This window comes from Pelophylax lessonae (assembly GCF_965119305.1).
Source record: "Pelophylax lessonae genome assembly, chromosome: 6".
NCBI lineage: Eukaryota > Metazoa > Chordata > Amphibia > Anura > Ranidae > Pelophylax > Pelophylax lessonae.
In genome coordinates, this window is record NC_138773.1 from 35,303,271 (window position 1) to 35,325,625 (window position 22,355).

A 22,355-nucleotide genomic window follows, 5' to 3' on the forward strand; every position below is an offset into this window, starting at 1 on the left:
TGTTTGTTTGTTGTTAACAAACTACACTGCCTGGCCAAAAAAAAAAGTCACCACCTGGAATTAACTAAGCAACCAACTAAACTAAGCATGCAGTAACTGCTATTGGATGGTTACTGGATGTGCCCTAAGAATGAGATCAGCTGACTAGTTGAATATAGTGAATGACCAGGTTATTCCATCAATGGATTATTTCTTCCCTGATGGCACGGGAATATTCCAAGATGACAATGCCAGGATTCATTGGGCTCAAATTGTGAAAGAGTGGTTCAGGGATCATGACACATCATTGTCACACATGGATTGGCCACCACAGTGTCCAGAACTTATCCCTATTGAGAATCTTTGGGATGTGCTGGAGAAGACTTTGCGCAGTGATCCGACTCTCCCATCATCAATACAAGATCTTGGTGAAAAATTAATGCAACACTGGCCGGAAATAAACCTTGTGACATTGCAGAAGCTTATCGAAACAATGCCACGTGCCGTAATCAAAGCCAACAAAATATTAGAGTGTGTGACCTTTTTTTTTTTTTGGTGGCGACTTTTTATTTTTGGTCAGGCGGTGTATTTTTTCAGTCCTTGCTGTTGCAACATGCTCTGCATAATAAAGCAGTGACTTTTCCGTTAAAATATAATCCTTCTCCAAGTTTAACTATGGCAGTATCTACAAGATGCTCCAAACAGGGATTGATTGGTGACATATATTCTTCCTTGCAAACAAAAGTTAGCGCTAGAACGCAGGATGGTAGTCTGGGGCGGTGGCGTAGGGACCTGGAAACTCTTAGTGAGGAGGAATGGGAGCAAGCTTTAAAGAATATGAAGTCTTCTAAAGCCCCGTACACACGTAGCGATCGTCGGCCAAACGATCGGCCGTCTTTTGTCCAGGGCTGTCGTGTCTGTTGAAAAGTGCAAAAGACTGCACACGAATTTTGTCGGCCAACAACAGCCGACTGCAGAAGTGATGTCATGTGATGGTTAACTTTACTTGTCTTTTTTCTTTTCTGAGCATGCCCAGTCTTGCTAATCTGCTGTCTGTCGGCCGAAATCTGTACTGACTGGCGAACAATCGGCCGTTCTGGTGACGGCCAACAAAAATTTTAAAGTCTGCACGACAGATTCTGTTCGGCCGAAAATGCGCTGTCAGCTGTCGGAAGCATCATACTAACAAGCCTACAATCGGCCGATCGGTCGTCGGCCGAATATTTACGGCCGACAATCTGTACGTGTGTACGGAGCTTAATCCTCTTCATAGTGTTTGACTCAGTTATTGATTATTCCCAGGTCTTTTACTACACTCCCCTAAAGCTACATACCTGGGGTAAAGCAACTACCTCAAATTGTCCAAGATACAGTAAAACCTTGGATTGAGAGTAACTTGGTTTGAGACAGTTTTGCAAGACAAGCAAATATTTTTTTTAGAAATTTTGACTTGATAAACAAGCGATGTCTTGATATACAAGTAGCGTAACAACTGAATATAAAAGAAAAGAGAGGCGCCTCTAAGTGTAGCAATATGGCTACATTTAATGAAGGTACAACATTTAGCAACTCACATGGTTGATTAAAACAGCACATCTAAGTTTGCAGGCATCCGGGGGTAAAGCTGTCCACATAGACCGTCCTCCGCAACGCCATCAACGTCATCCCTTCCACGCTGAGCTCTACAAGCGCTTTAAGCCTCACTTTCAGATCGCTCTACTGCAGGATAGTCTTCCCGGTCACGGCAGCAGACTGACGGCGGTGAGATCCGGCGGGGAAGAGGACAGCTTATGTGGACAACTTTACCCCGGATGCCTGCATACTTAGATGTGCCTCTTTTAATCATCAACCATGTGAGTTGCTAAATGTTAAACCTTCATTAAATGTGATCATATTGCTACACTTAGAGGCGCCTCTCTTCTCTTTTATACTCTGTAGCTCCTGCTGGATTTTGCTTCTAATCCCCTTGTGGAGGCGCCATTTGTGGATGGGCATTTTATAGTTACACAACCCATTACATTGCTATAATCTTTTTATATGGACTATAAACTGAAGGACTTATAAATAAATGGTTGTGGAACAAATCATGTGAGTTTCCATTATTTCTTCTAGGGAAATTCTCTTTGATATAAGAGTGCTTTGGATTACAAGCATGTTTCCGGAACGAATTATGCTCGCAATCCAAGGTTTTACTGTATACTATTAATACCGGTACACTTAGTCCCGGTTCACACTAGGGCGACCTGGTCACCTCACAGGTCGCCGCAGGTCGCCTCCCATAGGGAAGCTGCGGACCCGTTCTAATAGGAGCGACACAAGTCGCTCCGACCTAGAAAAAGGGTCCGGAGCTTCTTTGGGGCGACCAGAAGGCGACCGCCATAGACTTCAATGTTATGAGGTCCGTGGCGGCCGCTCCGAGGTCGCGGCGCGCTGCTCGCACCGCGATCTCGGAGGTCGCTCCGGTGTTCCGTGAGAATTACCTACCCGTGAGAAAAACCTACCCTCGTCACTTCCGGTGTACGAAAGTGTCTGTAACGCCGCGGAATTACATTAAAACAGCTCGCCAGAAATATCATGTGATCTCCACTGCTATCCCTGACACTTCCCTGGTCTTGTCTACTAAATATAAAACCGGCGGCGGCTGTATGACAACATAAATCACGGAGCCGCCAGCCGCTTTTATATTTAGTAGACAAGATCAGGGAAGTGACAGGGCAAGGAGCGGAGCTTACTCATATTGCAATACAGCTGTTTTAATGTACCCGCCGCGGTGGTAGGTTTTTTCCACGGAAGAGTCATCATTTCAGACTAGTGCGCATGCGCACTAGGGGCTGTGAGCATGCGCACTGCCAGGGTAGGTTTTTCTCACGGGGTAGGTAATTCTCACGGAACACCGGGAAGTAGCGTCGCGTGTATGTGAACCGGCGCTTATACATATGTTGTAGCGATGCCCTAAATAAAATCAATATTGGGTGTATATATTTGATACATTAAATACATTGATACATTTTGATCCAAAAATAGCTTTGCTAGGGATTGTATCAGAGGATATTCTTTCACCTGAAATGCACGAGATGTGGTTGTGATCTATGAATATAGCCCGTAAACTCATATTGCAGAAATTAATATAAAACTCCCCGCCAACAATTGTTCAATGGTCCGATGTGATCAATCTTAATTTAAAAAAGAAAGTAAACTTCCATCTTTAGATTTTACTTATAGTAAATATCTCCTAAACCTGCACCGTTTAGGAGGCATTTACTGACCTAGCAGCCAGTTACGTCACTGGGGCATGCGAACCGAAGGAACGGCCGCCTGTTGTGCCGTTTCTTCAGAGCAATGTGCCGTGACCGTGCGGCTTCATGCGCGGGAGTGACATCATCGCGGTTTCGGCCAGTCACAGAGCCGGTGCCGTAAACTTGGAAGGAAGACCTGGTATAGATGGATCCACAAGGAGTATCTTTAGAAAAAAACATTTTTTTACGTGTCCGAAAATATCGGCCGATACCGATATCCGATGACCAAAATATCGGAATCGGCATTAAAAAAACTATATCAGTCGATCACTAATATATATATATATATATAGTGACAGGTCGAGACTCTGTCATGGTGAAAATGGTCATTTAACCACTTGCCGACCGGTCACGTTGAGGGTACTGCGGCAAAGTGGCTCGTTATCGTCCAGCGACGTAGACCTAGACGTGTGCCGCCGGAGGCTCGCTCCCGCTGTATTCAGACACAGCAGGAGTCGGGCCAGGGGAAGAGAGGCAGTGATCACCGCTGCTCTTCCCCGATCGTCTGGGATCGAGTGTGGAAATCCGCCCGCTTGTGTAAACAAAGTGGGCGGATCTCCTATGTGACAGACAGTCACAGATTACAGGATTCAGCATAGCTGAACCTGCGATCTGTGTCTGTGTCACACAATCCCCTCCCCCCACACATTTAAGTAAGCACCAGGCATACATTTAACCCTTTGATCACCAATAAAGTTAGCCCCTTCCCTGCCAGTGTCATTATTACAGTAGCAATGCATATTTTTAGCACTGATTACTGTAGTAATGTCACTGTAACCCCCAAAAGTGTCAAAAATGTCAGTTAGGGGTCCGATCTGTCCGCCGCAATGTCGCAGTCCCGCAAAAAATAATAAATCGCAGATCGCCGCCATTACTAGTAAAAAAATAAACAATAAAAATGACATAAATCTTTCCTGTAGTTAGTAAACGCGATAACTTTTGCCAAACCAATAAAAATACGCTTATTGTGATTTTTTTTTACCAGAGATATGTAGCAGAAAACAAATTGGCCTAAAATGTTAAAAAATTTTGATTTTTAAATATTTTTGGGAATATTATATATCAGAATGTAAAAAAAATATATATTTTTTTTCAAAACTATCGCTCTTTTTTTCAAAAAATAAAAATCGCACAGGTAAGCAAATACCACCAAAAGAAAGCTTTATTTGTGAGGAAAAAAAGGACATAAATTTAATTTGGTTACAGCGTCGCACGACCGCGCAATTGTCCGTTAAAATAACGCAGTGCCGAATCACAAAATATGGCCTGGTCAGGAATGGGGTAAAACCTTCCGGTCATAAAGCGGTTAAAAATACGCTCATTGAGAATTTTTTTGTCAAAGACATGTAGCTTAATACATTTTGGCCTAAATATATGAAAAAAATTGAATATATTGGATATTTTTTAACTGTCAAAGTAGAAAATGTAAATTTTTTCGCAAAATTTTGCTCTTCTTTTATTAATATCGCAAAAAATGAAAAGCGCAGAGGTGGTCAAATACCACCAAAAGAAAGCTCTGTTTGTGGGGGAAAAAAAGACGTAAATTTCGTTTGGGTACAGGGTTGCATGACCCCGCAATTGTCAGTTAAAGTTGCGCAGTGCCAAGTTGCAAAAAGTGGCCTGGACATAAAGCAGGAAAATCCTCCGGTGGTAAAGTGGTTAAAGGACACAGGGTGCGCACAATGGCTCAGTGCAGGACCACAGAGTGTAGATGTGCAGTGGAGAAAACTGCTTTTGCAGCTTTCTCCAGGTTTTGGTATACCTGTATGGAGTTCTGTAGTTCGGAGATTCCATAGTGTCTTGGGTGAGAAGGAGTCTCCAGCCCTGTGTCCATGCTTTGTGGATGACCAGCAGGGGGTGCACACAGCCCTTATAATGAAGGTAAAGGAAGACCTCAGAGCTCCCAGTTCGAGACGGCTCCACCTGAGAGAGACAGAGGAGGGCTGTAGGAGTTGGAGGCTGTAGGTGGCAGCCAGAGCACGTGTGTATCTGCAAGAGAGGTGACGGCCAGAGGACTAATGCCCCGTACACACATACCGATCGTCGGCCGAACGATCGGCCGTCTTTTGTCCAGGGCTGTCGTGTCTGTTGAAAACTGCAAAAGACTGCACACGAATTTTGTCGGCAAACAACAGCTGACTGCAGAAGTGATGTCATGTGATGGTTTACTTTCCGTGTGTTTTATCTTCTCTGAGCATGCCCAGTCTTGCAAATCTGCTGATTGTCGGCCGAATTCTGTACTGACTGGCGAACAATCGGCCGTTCTGGTGTTGGCCAACAAAAATTTTAATGCCTACACGACAGATTCTTTTTCGGCCGAAAATACGCTGTCGGCTGTCGGAAGCATCATACTAACAAGCATACAATCGGCCGATCGGTCGTCGGCCGAATATTTTCGGGCGACGATCGGTACGTGTGTACGGGGCATTAGGCCAGAGTGAAGCTGCCAGCTTCAGAGAATTCATGGTCTGGGGACCAGCATAAAGAGCAGAGGTACTGCTAATGACAAGCTGAGTGAGCGCTTAAAGTAGTATAGTCATTTTGTTGACTTTTACCTACAGGTAAGCCTATAATGCGGCCTATAATAAGGCTTACCTGTAGGTACAATTAATATCTCCTAAACCTGCACGGTTTAGGAGATATTTGCACTGCATGCAGCCGCTGATGCTAGCGGCGCATGCGCTCTGAAGGTCCGGCGGACCTTCAGAGTTCCTTGCTGGGAAGTTGCCGGAAAGTTAATCCCCCTCGCGCAGGAGTGACGTCATCGCGGCTCTGGCCACTCACAGCGCCGGAGCCGCCGAACCTGGAAGAGACGCCGAGGCAAAATGTCTGCTCCCACAGCGGTGTCCGGGGGTCCGTGTCGGGGCTTCGTTTTAAGGTAAGTATTTCATAATGAGCTAGTATGCAATGCATACTAGCTCATTATACCTTTGTCTTGCAGGGTTTTTTTTTTTTTTTGAGTATACAACCGCTTTAAGTGCCAGGTGGGCTGGCATTTTCTGTTCATCCTAAAAACTGGAGAAGAACCCCATGCATTGGAAACTGTATACATTATGGACTTTCTTTATGCTATGGTGGTGCAGCATTAATGGGTTCAATCAAGCATTGAAGAGGCGATATAACCCCTACTTGCTACCTGTCAAATGCCTTCAAAAATCGGTCTGAATGCGGATCGCACCTCAGAGGGCACCGCAAGCATGAAAAAACCCGTATCGCCTCTTCGCTGCCTGCTTGAACCCTGTGCTAGCTTGCCACAAACCCATGCATTACACGCGGTTGCAGGGTGTTTGCAGAGTAGTTGCTTGAAAGCGACAGGGGAATATAATTTCTAAGCAAAGCATCAGCGCTGCTGCTTCTGCCGCTAAAGGGGGTAGCAGTTGGACAACCATAGGGTTTTAATGGCACCCCCCCCCCCCCAACTGCTAGTGTGCATGAGCCATATCACCTCCTTACATCCTGTCAAACACCTCCTAAAAAGCGATCTGAACGTGGATCACTTTTCAGAGGAGTGGCAGTCCTTGCAGCATGTCTGAATGAGCCCTCAGGTTCCCAGTCCATGGTCTCACTTTCCACAAGCCCCAATCTCTGATCTCCTGGGCTAGGTGTCCCCTGTGTTTCCTGCCCCCTCTTACTGCACTCACCAGTTGCTCGAGCTCCATGTTGCAGCCTGTCCTCCTCATGCACTCTTCTTCATGTGTGTTCCTCATTCCATATCCCACTGCACCGCCCTACAATGTAACCCACCCCTCGCTAATGATAGTGTTTTAACTTCTCAATGACCAGACTCCAGAGTGCCTTAACCCTTTCACTGCCACGCATCTGCAGCAGCAGGAGGTTTTCTTTAAGTGTAAGTCTGGTAAGCCATTTCAGGTGAAAACACCCCCAGTACGTTTGTTGTTCTCCCCCCCCCCCCTCCCGCCATGTTTCTAGGGGCTCTACTATCCCACCTGTGGGCCCAGAACCCCATGGTGGGTGTTGCCGGCAGAATGGACATAGACCAGCAAACATCCCCCATCTAGTAAGGACCCGGAAGCGACATGCATTGCATCCCTTCCAGGTCCGGCTGACGCTTTCCCTGCCCGGGGAAGAGGCTAATGGTGCTAACAGAGTGCAATCAATGGAGGATTTAGGGCAGCGGTCCTCAACCCTGGTCCTCAGGGCCCACTAACAGGCCAGGTTTTCAAGATAACTTAAATACATCCCAGGTGATATAATTTGCTGCTCAGTGATTGCAGTACTCTAGTCTGCATCTCCCCAAGGTAATACTTAAAATCTGGCCTGTTAGTGGGCCCTGAGGACCGGAGTTGAGGACCACTGATTTAGGGGACATCAGGGGTCTAATAGAACCCCTGATGTCTCAGAAAAGAGATTCTGGCACATAAAAAATAAAGTTTTAATGTGAAAAAATAAAGAAAGTTACACATGAGCACTTAAAACACCTTCCCAAAAAGATTTTGAGCCTGCCCTGCCCCCCATGTACACACACAAATGAACATGAAGGCACCCATTGAGGGTGCCTAAGTTTAACCACTTCTGGACCAGTAGGTTGTCCTCCTTAATGATCACTTGCAATTCGGCACTGCGTTATTTTACCTGACAATTGCGCGGTCGTGCGATGCTGTACACAAATACAATTGATGTCCCTTCTTTTTCCCCCACAAATAGCGCTTTCTTTTGGTGATATTTGATCACCTCTGCAATGTTTTTTTTTTTTTTTTACTTTTTTTACTTTCTGCTACATAACATTCCCAATAAATTGACTGGTTTGCGCAAAAACTTTATCTTGTCTACAAACTAAGAGAAAGATTTATGTCATTTTTTATTTGTAGCACTGCCCCCTTGAGGGCTGCTGGTTAGCGAATGATCCTCTGCACTCACCTGAACCACTTTAGGTTCCGACATTTCAATTGTAATCTCTAAAGAAACACTTGACACGATATAAATACGGATCTTATTGTTTACTGGAGGAAAGGTAAATCAATAGAACTTATTGATAATAATAATATTCGGTAATAACAAAGTGTGGCTGTATCAATCACTTAAACTTCAGCAGACAGGGTGTTAATATAGTCTGTTACATTATTTATATATCAGCTCTAACTGTCAGTTATTGCAGCATGTATTAACTTTTGACTCTGGCTGAATCCCTCTAGAATCAGAGGTAGCAATATCTAATTCCCACTTATTGATTCAACAGTATTCTAACAGGTCCCCTTTAAGACAGCATATGCTGAAGTTCCTGTCCTAGCAAGGCCTTGCTAAATCTTCGATGGCAGTTGGAGCTCTTATCACTCTAAAGCGTGATATTTGTAATGGTGTATATGTGATCCTATCTGCAGCCAGTGTATAATGGATGTAGATTTATACTTGTGATTTAGGATTTCACCAGGCACTCTCTCTCACACACAGTGTCCACTTGTAATTATCCTGCCACCCAGGTGATGTTTTTACCCATGCTCCTGTCACTGGGGATGTTCGGCACTCGGCTGTCCCGGTCAGTCAGTTCAGCTTCACCCGTTTTCCACTTGGCTCCACTGGATCTATCACCGCCATGTGATTACCAGCATCCGCACTGCTGAGGATGGGGTCCGCTCTCCTTAGGCTGCACTCTCCAGCCTTCGTCGCCAACAGTGTCCTCCCACACCTCTCTGACCGATCTGTCCTCCATGAGTCCCGGGAAGCAAGAGAGCTTGCGCTCGGCCCAGCAGGGATGTATATCAGCTCTCCCGTGGCTCCCTGGGAGTATAGCCCCTCCTGCAATCCACACAACAGTCTGCCTTCAGATCTAGACTATATCTCCCACAATCCAGTTCATCCATTTCCTGAGAAAGCCGACCCACACTGGTAAAAGCCTTAAAGGGGCACTCCGGCTGAATTATATAATGGTAACTTGAATAAATATACATTTGTGACATGTATATGTATATAGTAGTCCCAGCTTGGCTACATCCTCCCCCCACTTTAAATTATTTGGTCCCCAAAGTTGGAGGAATTCTCCTTATGAGAATCAAATATACACTAGTCTGTAAGAAGAAATAAGTCAATAACAACCCTGAATAGAACTTAAAGTAGTTGACAACTGATCAATAAAAGAACTTTCAACTAACTGACTATGTAAAGCATTAGAAAAAACGGAGTCACTCTCACAACAGGCCAGTAATAAATTAGTGGCCCACCTAATAGTGTCAGCGGGTGAAGCTCTGGCTTCAGTCCCCACGAACTACATCCTGGCTGTGGCTCTTCCAACCTATCGCACATCTTTCTGATCATTCACTGGAGGTAACACCAAGCCTTCATCCATAAGATGTCTCTACATTTTCTTCAGGGAGAGAATCAGGGTTTTCAACATTGAATAATTCGGGGCTGGATGGTGAAAGAATAACTGGAACCTCTTCAAGACATGGTACTTCTGGCTGTTCAACTAGCTCTGTCTCAACTTCTTGAATGTCTCTATCCACAGCCAAGACAGGGTTTTATAAATCCTTAGACTGAGGCCTCTCCCTTGTAGGTAAAGGTAACATTGGCCAGTCTCCCACAGAGGACCCATCACTTCCAGAAGTATCTTCCATTGAAGAGGGCCACCACCAATCAAATATCACTCCTTTCATCATCACGATCTTCCTCCTCTTCCTGTTGGATTGAATATCTTGACACCCGCTGTGTTCCAAATCGTAAAGTGGGGGTTTTAGGGATATCAGCACAAGGAACTGCTGGTACCCTAATGGCATCTGAAATAGGCAACAAATGATTTCTATGCCATGCCCTCACAGGACCAATCTTCCCCTGTGGACAGATCTGATACACAGGTAGGCCAGATAATTTCTTGCAGATGATAAAGGGTTGAGAACGCCACCAATCAGCTAGTTTGTGTTTTCCTGGCACTCCCAAAAAACTCAAGTCTCGATCACTGGTTGTAGAGCCTGGATCCTCACTTTTAAGTCAAAATTCTTCTTATTCCGCTATTCTCTTAAGGCAGATGCTTCAAGAGCCTTTTCATAGGCTGTTTTCAAGTTCCTCCAAAGTTGAAACTTTTATAAGAACTCTAAGAAGTATGGTCAGGTGATGTTCCGAAAGCTAAGTCTACTGGTAACCGAGCTTCTCTCCCAAACATCAATCTATAAGGAGAATATCCAGTGGAGTCATTCATAGTACTGTTATAAGCATGCACCGTGGCAATGTGATCACCCCAGTTTTGTTTTTTTTCCATCGGCAAAGTTCCCAACCTGTTCAACAGCGTATGATTAAACCTCTCAGGTTGAGGCTCTCCCTGTGGATGATATGGGGTTGTCCTGGACTTCTGTATATTTAAGAATTCACATAGTCGTCGGATCAGCTTACTCTCAAAGGCCTTGATCAGAGTGGATGCGTTGTGGTAGGCCATAATGGACGACTAACTTTTCCACAAGCGTCTTGGCAACTGTGCTAGCCCACTGGTCTCAAGTTGGAAAAGTCTGAGCATATCTAGTAAAATGATCTGTCACAAATAGGACTTTACTATGCCCACCCAGATCAGGTTCAAGACACAGGAGGTCAATGCACATTAACTCCATTGGTGCCTAATTTTGGAGATGGCTCATTGGGGCAGCTCTATGGGGTAAGGTCTTCCTCTGGATACAAGAGTGGCAATAGCCTTCCACCTCCTTTCTCATAAAAGGCCAATATAACCGATCCCTGATCAACTTGAGAGTTCGGTCTGGCCCCAAATGTCCATGAACATCATGGAGGGCTGTCAGTACAGTCAATCGATGCTTCTCTGGCAAGAACAATTGTTGAACTCTATCTGCAGGACACGTTCGATAGACAATTCCATCCTCCAACTTCATCCAAGTCCTTATAGATTACTCTAGCCCCTCCAATTGAACTGTTCAGTAGAGATTTAGGATTTCCTGAAATTAACGTTGCTTTCACCAACGCACACAGAGGGTCTTCCTTCTGATCCTTCCTCATCTTCTTTTGTTAGTTGAGGAAGTTCCAGACTTCGCACTTCTGTTAAATCGCAGTTACAACGTGGCACTCCCGCCGGAGAGACTCCCACAGCCTCAGCTCCAGTAGCTCCCTTATGTTGATATTCCATTCCTTAACATACAGCTTTAACTCCCTCTGGGGTCACCCAGTCACTTTCTTCTCCATTTGAGGAATGAGGTTGTCTGGATAACTCATCTGCATCCAGATTGCCCTTTCCCGGCCGGTACTTCATACTGAACTGGAACTCAGAGCAGCCAGCCAATGATGCCCAGTGGCATCTAATTTGGCTGTGGTCAGCAAGTAAGTCAACGGGTTGTTATCAGTCTTCACCATGAAAAAGGCCCCATACAAATTATCCCACTGCCCACTTGAGGGCCAGAAACTCCAGCTTGTGTATTGGGTAATTCTTCTCTGAAGGCGACAGACTGCGACTTACATGACGAAGCCTCCCTTCACTTTCTTGGTACAGCACTCCACCCAGTCCATCCCGACTGGCATCAACATGCAACTCATAGGGTTTTGCCGGATCAGCGTAGGCCAACACAGGGGCCCTGGTAAGGCTCTTTCGATTTCCAAAAGGCATGCTCACATCCGGTGTTCCATTGATCTTGAATAGACTCTCTCGACCCTCTTCCTTTCGAACGTTGTTCCTTGACATTCGGTTGCAGACCTTCTTTGTCACTTTCTTTATGTAACCTTTCATTTAAAGGCTTTGCGAAAATCTTCACGAATCTTCGGTAGTAGGAGCAGAACCCCAAAGAACGTAGTTCAGTTGCCGTCCTTGGTCGGGTCCAAGTAGTAACAGCCTCCAACTTCTTGGGGTCAGTAGCCACCCCGTCTGCTGAGACCACATGCCCCAGATAGGTGACAGACGTCTGGTAGAACTGGCACTTTTCCTAAATACAACTTTAGTCCCTCTTCATAGAGCCTCTGAAAAACCAAAATCAAAACAAGCTTCGTGTTCCTCCAATGTCTTGCCAAACACAATGATATTGTTCAGGTATACAAGGAATTCAACCAAATTCATGCCACCCACAGTATCTTCCATTAATCTTTTGAAAGGTAGTGGGGGCACCTGCCAATCCATGTGACATACGGTCAAATTCAAAAAACCCCAGTTGGCTGATGAAAGCAGTCTTCTCTCCATCTTCAGGGTGCATAAGAATCTGATAGTATCCACTCTTCAGATCCAGTACACTGAACCACTTGGCTCCTGACAAACATTGCATGGCATCTTCAATTCTAGGACTTGTGTATTGGTCAGGGATGTCGATTCAAGGTTCGATAGTCCATGCACATCCTGATAGTCCCATTCTTTTTCCGAACCACTACAATGGGAGAAGCACATGGACTGCGGGGCTCTCTAATGACTCCAGACTTCTTCAGTTCAGCCAGCTGTTCTTGAAGATCCTCCAAATCACTTAAGGAGATTCGCCAAGCTCTCTCATGAAAGGGTTTATCCTCACTCAGCCGAATTCGATGCTGAGCACTCTTTGCACACCCCACATCGAAATCATTCTTCCAGAAAAGTCTCTCCCATCTGGTCAACTGGGCCTTCACCTGCTCCCCCCACTTGAATGGTACAGCAGGGCGTCGAATCTTGGGGTCTTCTTTCAGTCCACTCCCCTCTTCTGGACAAGATTCTTCAGGGTCACTGGAGTGGCAACACTCACCCGCCCCAACACCATGCGAGGCTTCAAACTGACCTGCTGTCCAGTGATGTTCCGGATGCTGACAGGAATCATCCCTCCAGTTCTCCACAAAGTCTATGGGTACTATCTCTGGGACCAGTGTCTTCTCCCAGTGGATTGCCCTCCAGCATCACAAAGGGACCTGGCTGGTCCCAAGACAGTTTGACTGTGTCCTTTAGCTGGCTGCAACACTCACTCACGACTCACGAGTGTCCAGTCGCCACAACTTCCCCACCCCTTCAGCTGGTGCCTTCTGCTCTTGTATCACCAGCTGAAAAGCCTTCCTTAATTGAGGGTGTACTTCTTCAACAGGAGAGCCTCTTAAGGCCAAGGGGGTAAGCATTCTCCTCACCAGGTTTGTATTGGTTCCAATAATCAAAGAGTTCTGTTTTGCTCCAGGGGGGTCGAGGGCACACTACCACCAGATCATCACAAATCTCCATCTTCTCTGCTGATGGGTTGAAAGCAATTTTTATAGGTATATACCCATCCTGGGGAAACTTCTGGGGTCCAAGCCCCCCAAATCTCAAGCTCCTCTAACTTGCATAGTGGAATATGTTTCAGGTACTTGTCGTAGAAGTCTCTGTACAACAGCGTCACTTGAGCCCCTGTGACTAACAGGGCCTTAGTATAAATTCCTTCCACTTGCAACGAGACCACCGGGGAGGGCCCCACCAGCTTCTTGGGCATCCTTCCCTTTACTGCTGTGAATACTTCTCGCCGCGCAGCTGGCGCAGTTCTTTCCAGTCTCCTGGGTGTATACATTACAGCCAAAATTGAGTAATACATTGTGTTTGTGTGCCCTAAAATTCATTTTAGTGTGTTTTTTTATTTATTTCCTAAGAATTTGCACTTTATAAACCATATCGCAAATATTGTGTGGCATAAGACATTGGAACCACTGCTATTTTATTTTCCAGGGTCTCTACTTTCAGAAAATATATCCTCTGTAGGGAGAGGTGGTTAACTAATCTTCAGTCCTAAAATTATTTTTTTAAAAAAAAAAAAAATAGCGAAACCGACTCTGCTAGTGAAAGGCTTATTGTGCTCTTCCCTGGTGGATGTGAAAATCTAGTTTGGCTGGATGTCTCCGGGTCAGCAGAAGAAAAGGTTAGTAAGGTAAGTGTAAGGTAAGTGTAAGTGTTAGTAAGGTATGTGTTAGTAAGGAAAAGGTAAGTAAGGTAAGTGTTGATGGAAATGTGGTGTATTTATTTAGACTTAACCACTTCAAGACCGGAAGATTTTCCTGCTTTATGACCAGGCCCTATTTTGCAATTTCGGCACTGCGTTATTTTAACAGACAATTGCGCGGTCGTGCGACGCTGTACCTAAATAAAATTGACGTCCTTTCTTTCCCACAAATTCAACTTTCTTTTAGTGGTATTTGATCCCCTGTGTGTGTTTTTTTTCCTTTTTTTTGCGCTATAAACCAAAAGAGCGACCATCTTGAAATTTTTCACATTCTGCTATGTAAAAATCAATTTTTTTTTAACATTTTAGGCCAATTTGTTTTCTGCTACATATTTTTGGTAAAAAAAAAAAAAAAACACAATTAGCGTATTTGATTGCTTTGCGCAAAAGTTATCGCGTCTACTAACTACGGTAAAGATTTATGTCATAATTTTTTTTTTTTTTTTGCGGGACTGCGACATTGCGCCGGACAGATCGGACCCCTAACTGACATTTTTGACACTTTTTTGGGGGTACCAGTGACATTACTACAGTAATCAGTGCATATTTTTAGCACTGATTACTGTAATAATGCCATTGGCAGGAAAGGGGTTAACAGTGTTGGTGATCAAGGGGTTTAATGTGACCCTAGGGGAGTGATTCTAACTGTGGGGGGTAGGGCTTGTGAGATGACCATATGGCGCTTTTCCACTGCATGGAACCGTACCGGTTCGGCAGGCTTTTGTGCTTTTCCACTGCTGGTACCGCATGGTATAGGGTCGGAACGGTTCGGTACGGTACGGTATAGGTTTGCTTTTCCACTGCATGGAACCGAACGGCTCTGAAAAAACAGTACCTACTCGATTGTGGTTCCAACAGGTACCAAACTGGTACCATATCCCACAATCCTTTGCATGCAGTCACTACTAGCCACTGATTGGTCAGAGAATCCCACCCACCCCGTTGTTATCCCACCCACTTAACTTTAGTACTACTTTAGTGGAAAAGCAAACCTATACCGTACCGTACCGAACCGTTCCGATACTATACCATGCGGTACCAGCAGTGGAAAAGCAAACCAGGCCAAGCAGGGCCGAGTAGAGCTGAGCCGGTACGAGCCGTTACTTGCAGTGGAAAAGTGCCAATAGAGACCTGCGATCCTATATAGAAGGATCACATAGTCTCTATGATCATCTCAGGGAGAAGGACGGACGGCTGTGTTTACGTCTGTCAGCGGGGAGAGATCGCGGGTGTCGGAGCTGCCTGACACCCGCACTGGCTTCCCCACTAACAATCAGGGGCGGGAGCGTGCTGCTAGCAGCGCACGCTCGCCTCCTGAGAGCGAGCGACGTAGAGCTACGTCGCTTTGCCCAGGAGCGGCTGCCTGCCGCAGTAAATCTGCGGTGGGCAGTCGTCAAGTGGTTAAGCCTCGTACACACAATCAGATTATCGGACGATCTTTTGTCCATTTTTTGTTGCATGCTGGTCTCATATGGAAAGTGAAGAGGTTACTTTTAATCCGAAAATTTTCGTACTACAGAATTCAACTCCAGAAGTGATGTCATGTGTTGAATTGTTTTGTATGTGTTCTTTCGTTTCTGAGCATGCGTAGTCTTGTTCTTATGAATTCGTTTTGGACGAAAACTGTACTAATTAAAATGAAAATTGGACGATGTGTTCACGTACAATAAAAATGTATAAATCCAGTTTTTGTCGTCCGAAAAATCGGAAGTCGAAAGCACTATACTAACGATCTGAAAATCAGCAGATCGTTCGTCAGACAAAATTTTACTTCCGATTTTCGTATCGTGTGTATTGGCCTTTGGGGAGTGACCCCCAGCCTTTCTCCTGACTCGTACTTTACACTGCCAGCTCTTGTAGCCTATCTCTAAAAAAGAAGAAATGATGGATTTTCTCATGTAACTGAGGAAGTTATATCAGCTTTAACATGCTAATATAATTTCAAAAGTTGTTTTCAGTCTTTTTAAATCTGCAGCTCTAAAATCAACATCCGGTGATCCCTCCATAAAGATCCATGTTCAGGCACTTCCTGTTGTAGGGTGACAACTGTCTGCCAATTGTGCTCCTGCGTTGTCACCCTATCACAGGCAGGGGCGTACCAAGGATTTGGCGAAACCGGCGCCCGCCAGGGGCGCAGGCCGAGGGGGGGCGCACAAATCATTTGGCAGTGTTAGTGATTTCTGCGCCCTTTACTCAGCCTGCGCTCCCTGGCGCCCCCAGGCAGCATGCGGCTTCATCCAGGTCTGAAACATTGCGAGCGGCTGAGAGGCTGAGTGGGCAGACCAGGAGACTGAGACTGCCTCTCACAGCATCCCCAGCACACCTCGGCTCTTACACACACTGCTGCAGCCTCAGCATTCCTCCAGCTCTACTGATTTTTTTCCTCTCAATAAACGAGCAGCTCCTCCTGCACATCCATCCTCACTTCGGGTCAGCAAGGCAGATGGCTCCCTCATTCCTCTTTCCCTGCACCACTGCACCGATTCCCCCTCAGTGCCCTACATCAAGCCCTCTGGGAGTTCAGGCCCCTCTCTCTGTCACCCCCTCTTTCTCTGTCACCCCCCCCCTTTCTCTGTCACCCCCCCTTTCTCTGTCACCCTCCTTTTCTCTCTGTCACCCCCCTTTCTCTGTCACCCACCCTCTCTCTGTCACCCCCCTCTTTCTCTGTCCCCCCTTTCTCTTTTACCCCCTCTTTCTCTGTCACCCCTCTTTCTCTGTCACTCCCTCTTTCTCTGTCACCCCCCCTTTCTCTGTCACCCTCCTTTCTCTGTCACCCTCCTTTCTCTGTCACCCCCTTTCTCAGTCACCCCCTCTTTCTCTGTCACCCCCTCTCTCTCTGTCTCCCCCCTCTCTCTCTCTGTCACCTCCCATCTCTCTCTGTCACCTCCCCTCTCTCTCTGTGTCACCCCCTCTCTCTCTGTCACCTCCCCTCTCTCTCTGTCACCTCCCCTCTTTCTCTGCCACCCCCCTCTTTCTCTGTCACCCCCCCCCTCTCTCTCTGCCACCCCCCTCTCTCTCTGTCACCCCCCATCTCTCTCTGTCACCCCCATCTCTCTCTGTCACCCCCACCTCTCTGTGTCACCCCCTCTCTCTCTGCAACCCCCCTCTCTCTCTCTCTGTCACCCCCTCTCTCTCTCTCTCTGTCAAACCCCCCCTCTCTATCTCTCTCACCCCTCTCTTTCTTGTTGTTCACACCTGACACAATGTTTGCCCCCTAGAGAGCTCTACACTGGGCCAACAAGGGACACCTCAGAAACTTTCAATTCCCTTTTATACATTTTTTTTAGTTACATTTTTTACTTTTTCATGGGGGGGAGGGGGGGCGCCGATACAGCTCCTCGCCAAGGGCGCTGGAGACCCTAGGTACGCCTCTGATCACAGGTGCCCTGTGCAGACATACATTGACAACACATGGTCCACTGTTGCTACTAACAGGAAGCTTGTCCTGACTGAGCAATGATCTGCAGAAGACGCTGAAGCAAGTCCAAGCAGACAGAAAGTGGCTGAGTTTGGTAGGAGGAGATCAGCAGAGCTGAAATGGAAAAAAAAAAATATGGAAAGCAGTATTTTATTAATAAAGCTGGGCAAAAAAAGGGATCAGGCACCCAGGTAATCAATGGTCATAGAACACAAATGAGGGAATCAAAACAAACTGCTGCCAATAGGCTACAGGTGATCCCACATCAAAAATAGGAAAGAAATGTATCAGCGCAAGTTTGTATTCTTCTCTAGATAGTGTTAATGCATCCCAGTGCCTCAAATCTTTTACAATGCTCATATTTTAAAAAACGTATAGAGATTGTATAGATGGATAAGTAGGCTGAAAGGTGTTATGCTATCTCCCCAAAAAATTGTTTATAAAAAAAATCAAACGAGCACCAAAAAATCCCCAACTGGATTTTACATGAGGCATACACTGATGAAAAAGTAAGAAAGTAGCAGAGATACAAAGATAAAAGCTAAATATATTTTATTTAAAAAAAAATAGATATTAAAATTAGAAGGAAGTGTCTAGTGCAGAACACCCCCAAGTATCCTAAAACGTAAACACAACATACAAAAAACTGCAGTGCTATCAATCTGGAACAAGGTATATGCAATTCTCAAGAATAGGAGAGCATATTGAATACTGTACACATAAGCATCCCCTGTTCACATAGGCATCCCCAGGGCTTTTTTTCAGTGGGAACGCAGTTCCGGCACCTCCAAGGGGTGCTGGAGGGTCTACAGATGCTGGGAGATCTATTGTTGCTGGAGGGGATCTATTTTTGCATGGCAATCTATTGTTGCTGGTGGAGGATCTTTTGATACTGGGGGTTAATTGTTGTTGGGAAGAGTCTACTGTTGCTAGCTGCTAGAGAGTCTATTGATGCTGGCTGCTAGGAGATATTTTGCTGCTGCTGGGGAGGAGGGGTCTATTGCTGCTGGCTGTGGGGGATCTATTTTATTGCTTTTCTTGTTTATCATAACCAACTTTCATACATTCCAATACAAAATTATACTTGGCTCTATATTCTCTAAAAGGGGCTGTACTAGAAGCTGGGTAGGGGGTGGAACCAAGGGTCAGTGCTCGGAGGTGGATTGGGGGTGGAACCAAGGGTCAGTGCTTGAAGATGGATAGGGGTGGAACCAAGGGTTAGTGCTCGGAGGTGGATTGGGGATGGAACCAAGGGTCAGTGCTTGAAGGTGGATAGGGGTGGAACCAAGGGTCAGTGCTCGGAGGTGGATTGGGGGTGGAACCAAGGGTCAGTGCTTGAAGATGGATAGGGGTGGAACCAAGGGTTAGTGCTCGGAGGTGGATTGGGGGTGGAACCAAGGGTCAGTGCTTGAAGGTGGATAGGGGTGGAACCAAGGGTTAGTGCTTGGAGGTGGATAGGGGGTGGAACCAAGGGTTAGTGCTTGGAGGTGGATAGGGGGTGGAACCAAGGGTTAGTGCTTGGAGGTGGATAGGGGTGGAACCAAGGGTCAGTGCTCGGAGGTGGATAGGGGTGGAACCAAGGGTTAGTGCTTGGAGGTGGATAGGGGTGGAACCAAGGGTTAGTGCTCGGAGGTGGGTAGGGGTGGAACCAAGAGTCAGTGCTCGGAGGTGGATAGGGGTGGAACCAAGGGTTAGTGCTCGGAGGTGGATAGGGGTGGAACCAAGAGTCAGTGCTCGGAGGTGAATAGGGGTGGAACCAAGGGTTAGTGCTCGGAGGTATGTAGGGGTGGAACCAAGGGTTGGTGCTCGGGGATGGAACCAAGGGTCAGTGCTCGGAGGTGAGTAGGGGTGGAACCAAGGGTTAGTGCTTGGAGGTGGATAGGGGTGGAACCAAGGGTTAGTGCTCAGAGGTGGATAGGGGTGGAACCAAGGGTCGGTGCTCGGAGGTGGAACCAAGGGTCAGTGCTTGAAGGTGGATAGGGGTGGAACCAAGGGTTAGTGCTTGGAGGTGGATAGGGGTGGAACCAAGGGTCAGTGCTCGGAGGTGGATAGGGGTGGAACCAAGGGTCAGTGCTCGGAGGTGGAAAGGGGTGGAACCAAGGGTTAGTGCTTGGAGGTGGATAGGGGTGGAACCAAGGGTCGGTGCTCGGAGGTGGAACCAAGGGTCAGTGCTTGAAGGTGGATAGGGGTGGAACCAAGGGTTAGTGCTTGAAGGTGAGATAGGGGTGGAACCAAGGGTCAGTGCTCGGAGGTGGATAGGGGTGGAACCAAGGGTTAGTGCTCGGAGGTGGATAGAGGTGGAACCAAGGGTTTGTGCTCAGAGGTGGATAGCGGTGGAACCAAGGGTTAGTGCTCGGAGGTGGATAGGGGTGGAACCAAGGGTCAGTGCTCGGAGGTGGATAGGGGTGGAACCAAGGATTAGTGCTTGGAGGTGGACAGGGGTGGAACCAAGGATTAGTGCTTGGAGGTGGACAGGGGTGGAACCAAGGGTTAGTGCTTGGAGGTGGATAGGGGTGGAACCAAGGGTCAGTGCTCGGAGGTGAATAGGGGTGGAACCAAGGGTCAGTGCTCGGAGGTGGATAGGGGTGGAACCAAGGGTCGGTGCTCGGGGGTGGATAGGGGTGGAACCAAGGGTTTGTGCTTGGAGGTGGGTAGGGAACGGAGACACAAAGTAACTTAGAAGGGGGAGTTCCTGCACCTATTCTCTGAGGAAAAAAAAGCCCTGGGCATCCCAACATGTTTCCGAATTTCGGGTAGTTCCTTCTTCAGGGGAAGATTGCAGAACAGAAAAGTTTTTTTTTTTTTTTTTTTTTAGCAATTGGGATGTATCATTGGAAAATGAAAGTTGCTGTGGTTCAAAAAATAGGACTTTATGAGGAGAATCTCCAAAATGTCTCTAGGACAGGAGAAAGCCGTTTTCTATGTGTAGGTGGTAATATAAACCTCCGAGATCCGGTAAGTCATAACCACACTGTGCTGACGGTTACCAGGCAGAGGAGAAACTACTTTGATTTGAGTCACTGGCATTCCATTTAAAGAATGGCTCCTTCCTTCATATGGCGGTCCTTGTGAGCGATTTTTGAGGGCGCATATATTATAGCATATACAATTGTGACACAAATCATATTGTATTTGAATGTTCTTAACCACTTGCCTACAGGGCACTTTCACCCCCTTCCTGCCCAGGCCAGTTTTCAGCATTCAGCGCTCTCACGCTTTGAATGACAATTGCGCGGTCATACTACACTGTACCCATATGACATTTTTATCATTTTTTTTCCACATAAATTGAGCTTTCTTTTGGTGGTATTTAATAACCTCTAGGTTTTTTTATTTCTTTAAAAAAAAAAAGACAGAAAATTTTGAAAAAAAAAAAAAAAGGTTTTATTATTTTCTGTGAGTAAATTTTGAAAATAAATAAATTTTTCTCCTTCACTGATGTGCGCTGATGAGGCGGCACTGATGGGCACTGATAGGCTGCACTGATGGGCACAGATGAGGTGGCACTTATGGGCACTGAGGTGGCACTGATGAGGAGGTACTAATATGCTGCACTGATGAGCACTGATAGGTGGCACTGCTGGGCACTGAGAGGCGGCACTGCTGGGCACTGAGAGGCGGCACTGACGGGCTGCACTGAGAGGCGGCACTGATGGACACTGATGGATGGCAATGATGGACACTGATGGGTGGCACTGATGAGCACTGATGGGCAGCACCATCAGTGCCCACACTCAGTGCCCATAGTGCTGCTAGTCAGTGCCCATCAGTGCCTAGATGAGCAGGCACTGACTGGCAGCACTATGATCACTGACTGTGGGCACTGATGGGGGGCACTGATGGCGGGCACTGTGGGCACTGATGGTGGGCAGTTATGGTATTTTATTTCCTCTTGTGTAATCAGGGCACTGGTGATCAGTGCCCTGATTACATTTCTCTGTGTCCTCTAACCGCTGATCGGCTCTGCTCTTCCTCACACTGCAGTCTCTGTGTGAGGAAGGAGCGCTGGCGATGAGAGATGATCTCATATGTTTACATTTGAGATCATCTCTCATTGGACGTTCCGATCACGTGGTAAATGGCCGCTGTGATTGGCCATTCACCACGATCTGTGATTGGCTGTGTCCAAGGGACACGGCCGACAGATTTTCCCCGATGCGCGCTTGCGGGAGCGCGCGGGGAGCCTGTTACTGGGAGGCTGTCCGGAAATTAGAGCCCGCGCTGTAGCCGTCTATCGGCTATAGCGCGGGCGGGAGGTGGTTAAAAATGACCTTTCCTTTTCAATCTGCAGCTGCTGTAATTTTCTAAAAATGCAATATGGCCGCCTGGAGGTGTTCTGTACACAGAATGTATACTGACCACACCCCCAGAAACATCATTTTCTGCTCACCAATTTTCCCAGAAGTCTGCACTAGGATACAAATCAGATTTCTGGCATCCCCTGCAACAAAAATGTCATTTTTGGGGAGATACTCCCAATAGGAACACGTCTAAAGGGATGCAGGCCCAGCAGATTTTCTCATTAGTGCTCTGCAGCTGCACAGCTGATGGATAACTATGAAAACCCTCCTATTATACCCACTCAGCACAGAGGAACAAACAAGGATTTCTTCAGAATAACAACATGTAGGAATCTGCAACAAAGTTTGTTAAAATCCTTGTAATGTACAGAGATCACAAAGAGGGGAATGTTTTTTTCTCAACAAAAGTGGAGTTACGCTTGAAGCGCTGGTTTTTAATAGAGATTTGATTGGATACTGTTTGCAGGCTGACCATTGCAAGACTAAAGCACAGATCTTGTTAAATTTCCTGTAT

At 46.5% G+C, this 22,355-nt stretch overlaps 1 protein-coding gene across 1 annotated transcript in view; it reads right to left on the minus strand.

Moving 5' to 3' along the window:
• LOC309558526 (uncharacterized protein) overlaps positions 1-6,988 on the minus strand; it is a 71,979-nt gene extending 64,991 nt beyond the window's left edge. The window contains exon 1 of the mRNA XM_082261606.1: positions 6,917-6,988. Coding sequence (XP_082117732.1) covers positions 6,917-6,982 — 66 coding nt within the window. The 5' untranslated portion in view covers positions 6,983-6,988. The remainder of the gene's footprint in view (positions 1-6,916) is intronic.
• Between the last annotated feature and the right edge of the window lie 15,367 nt (positions 6,989-22,355).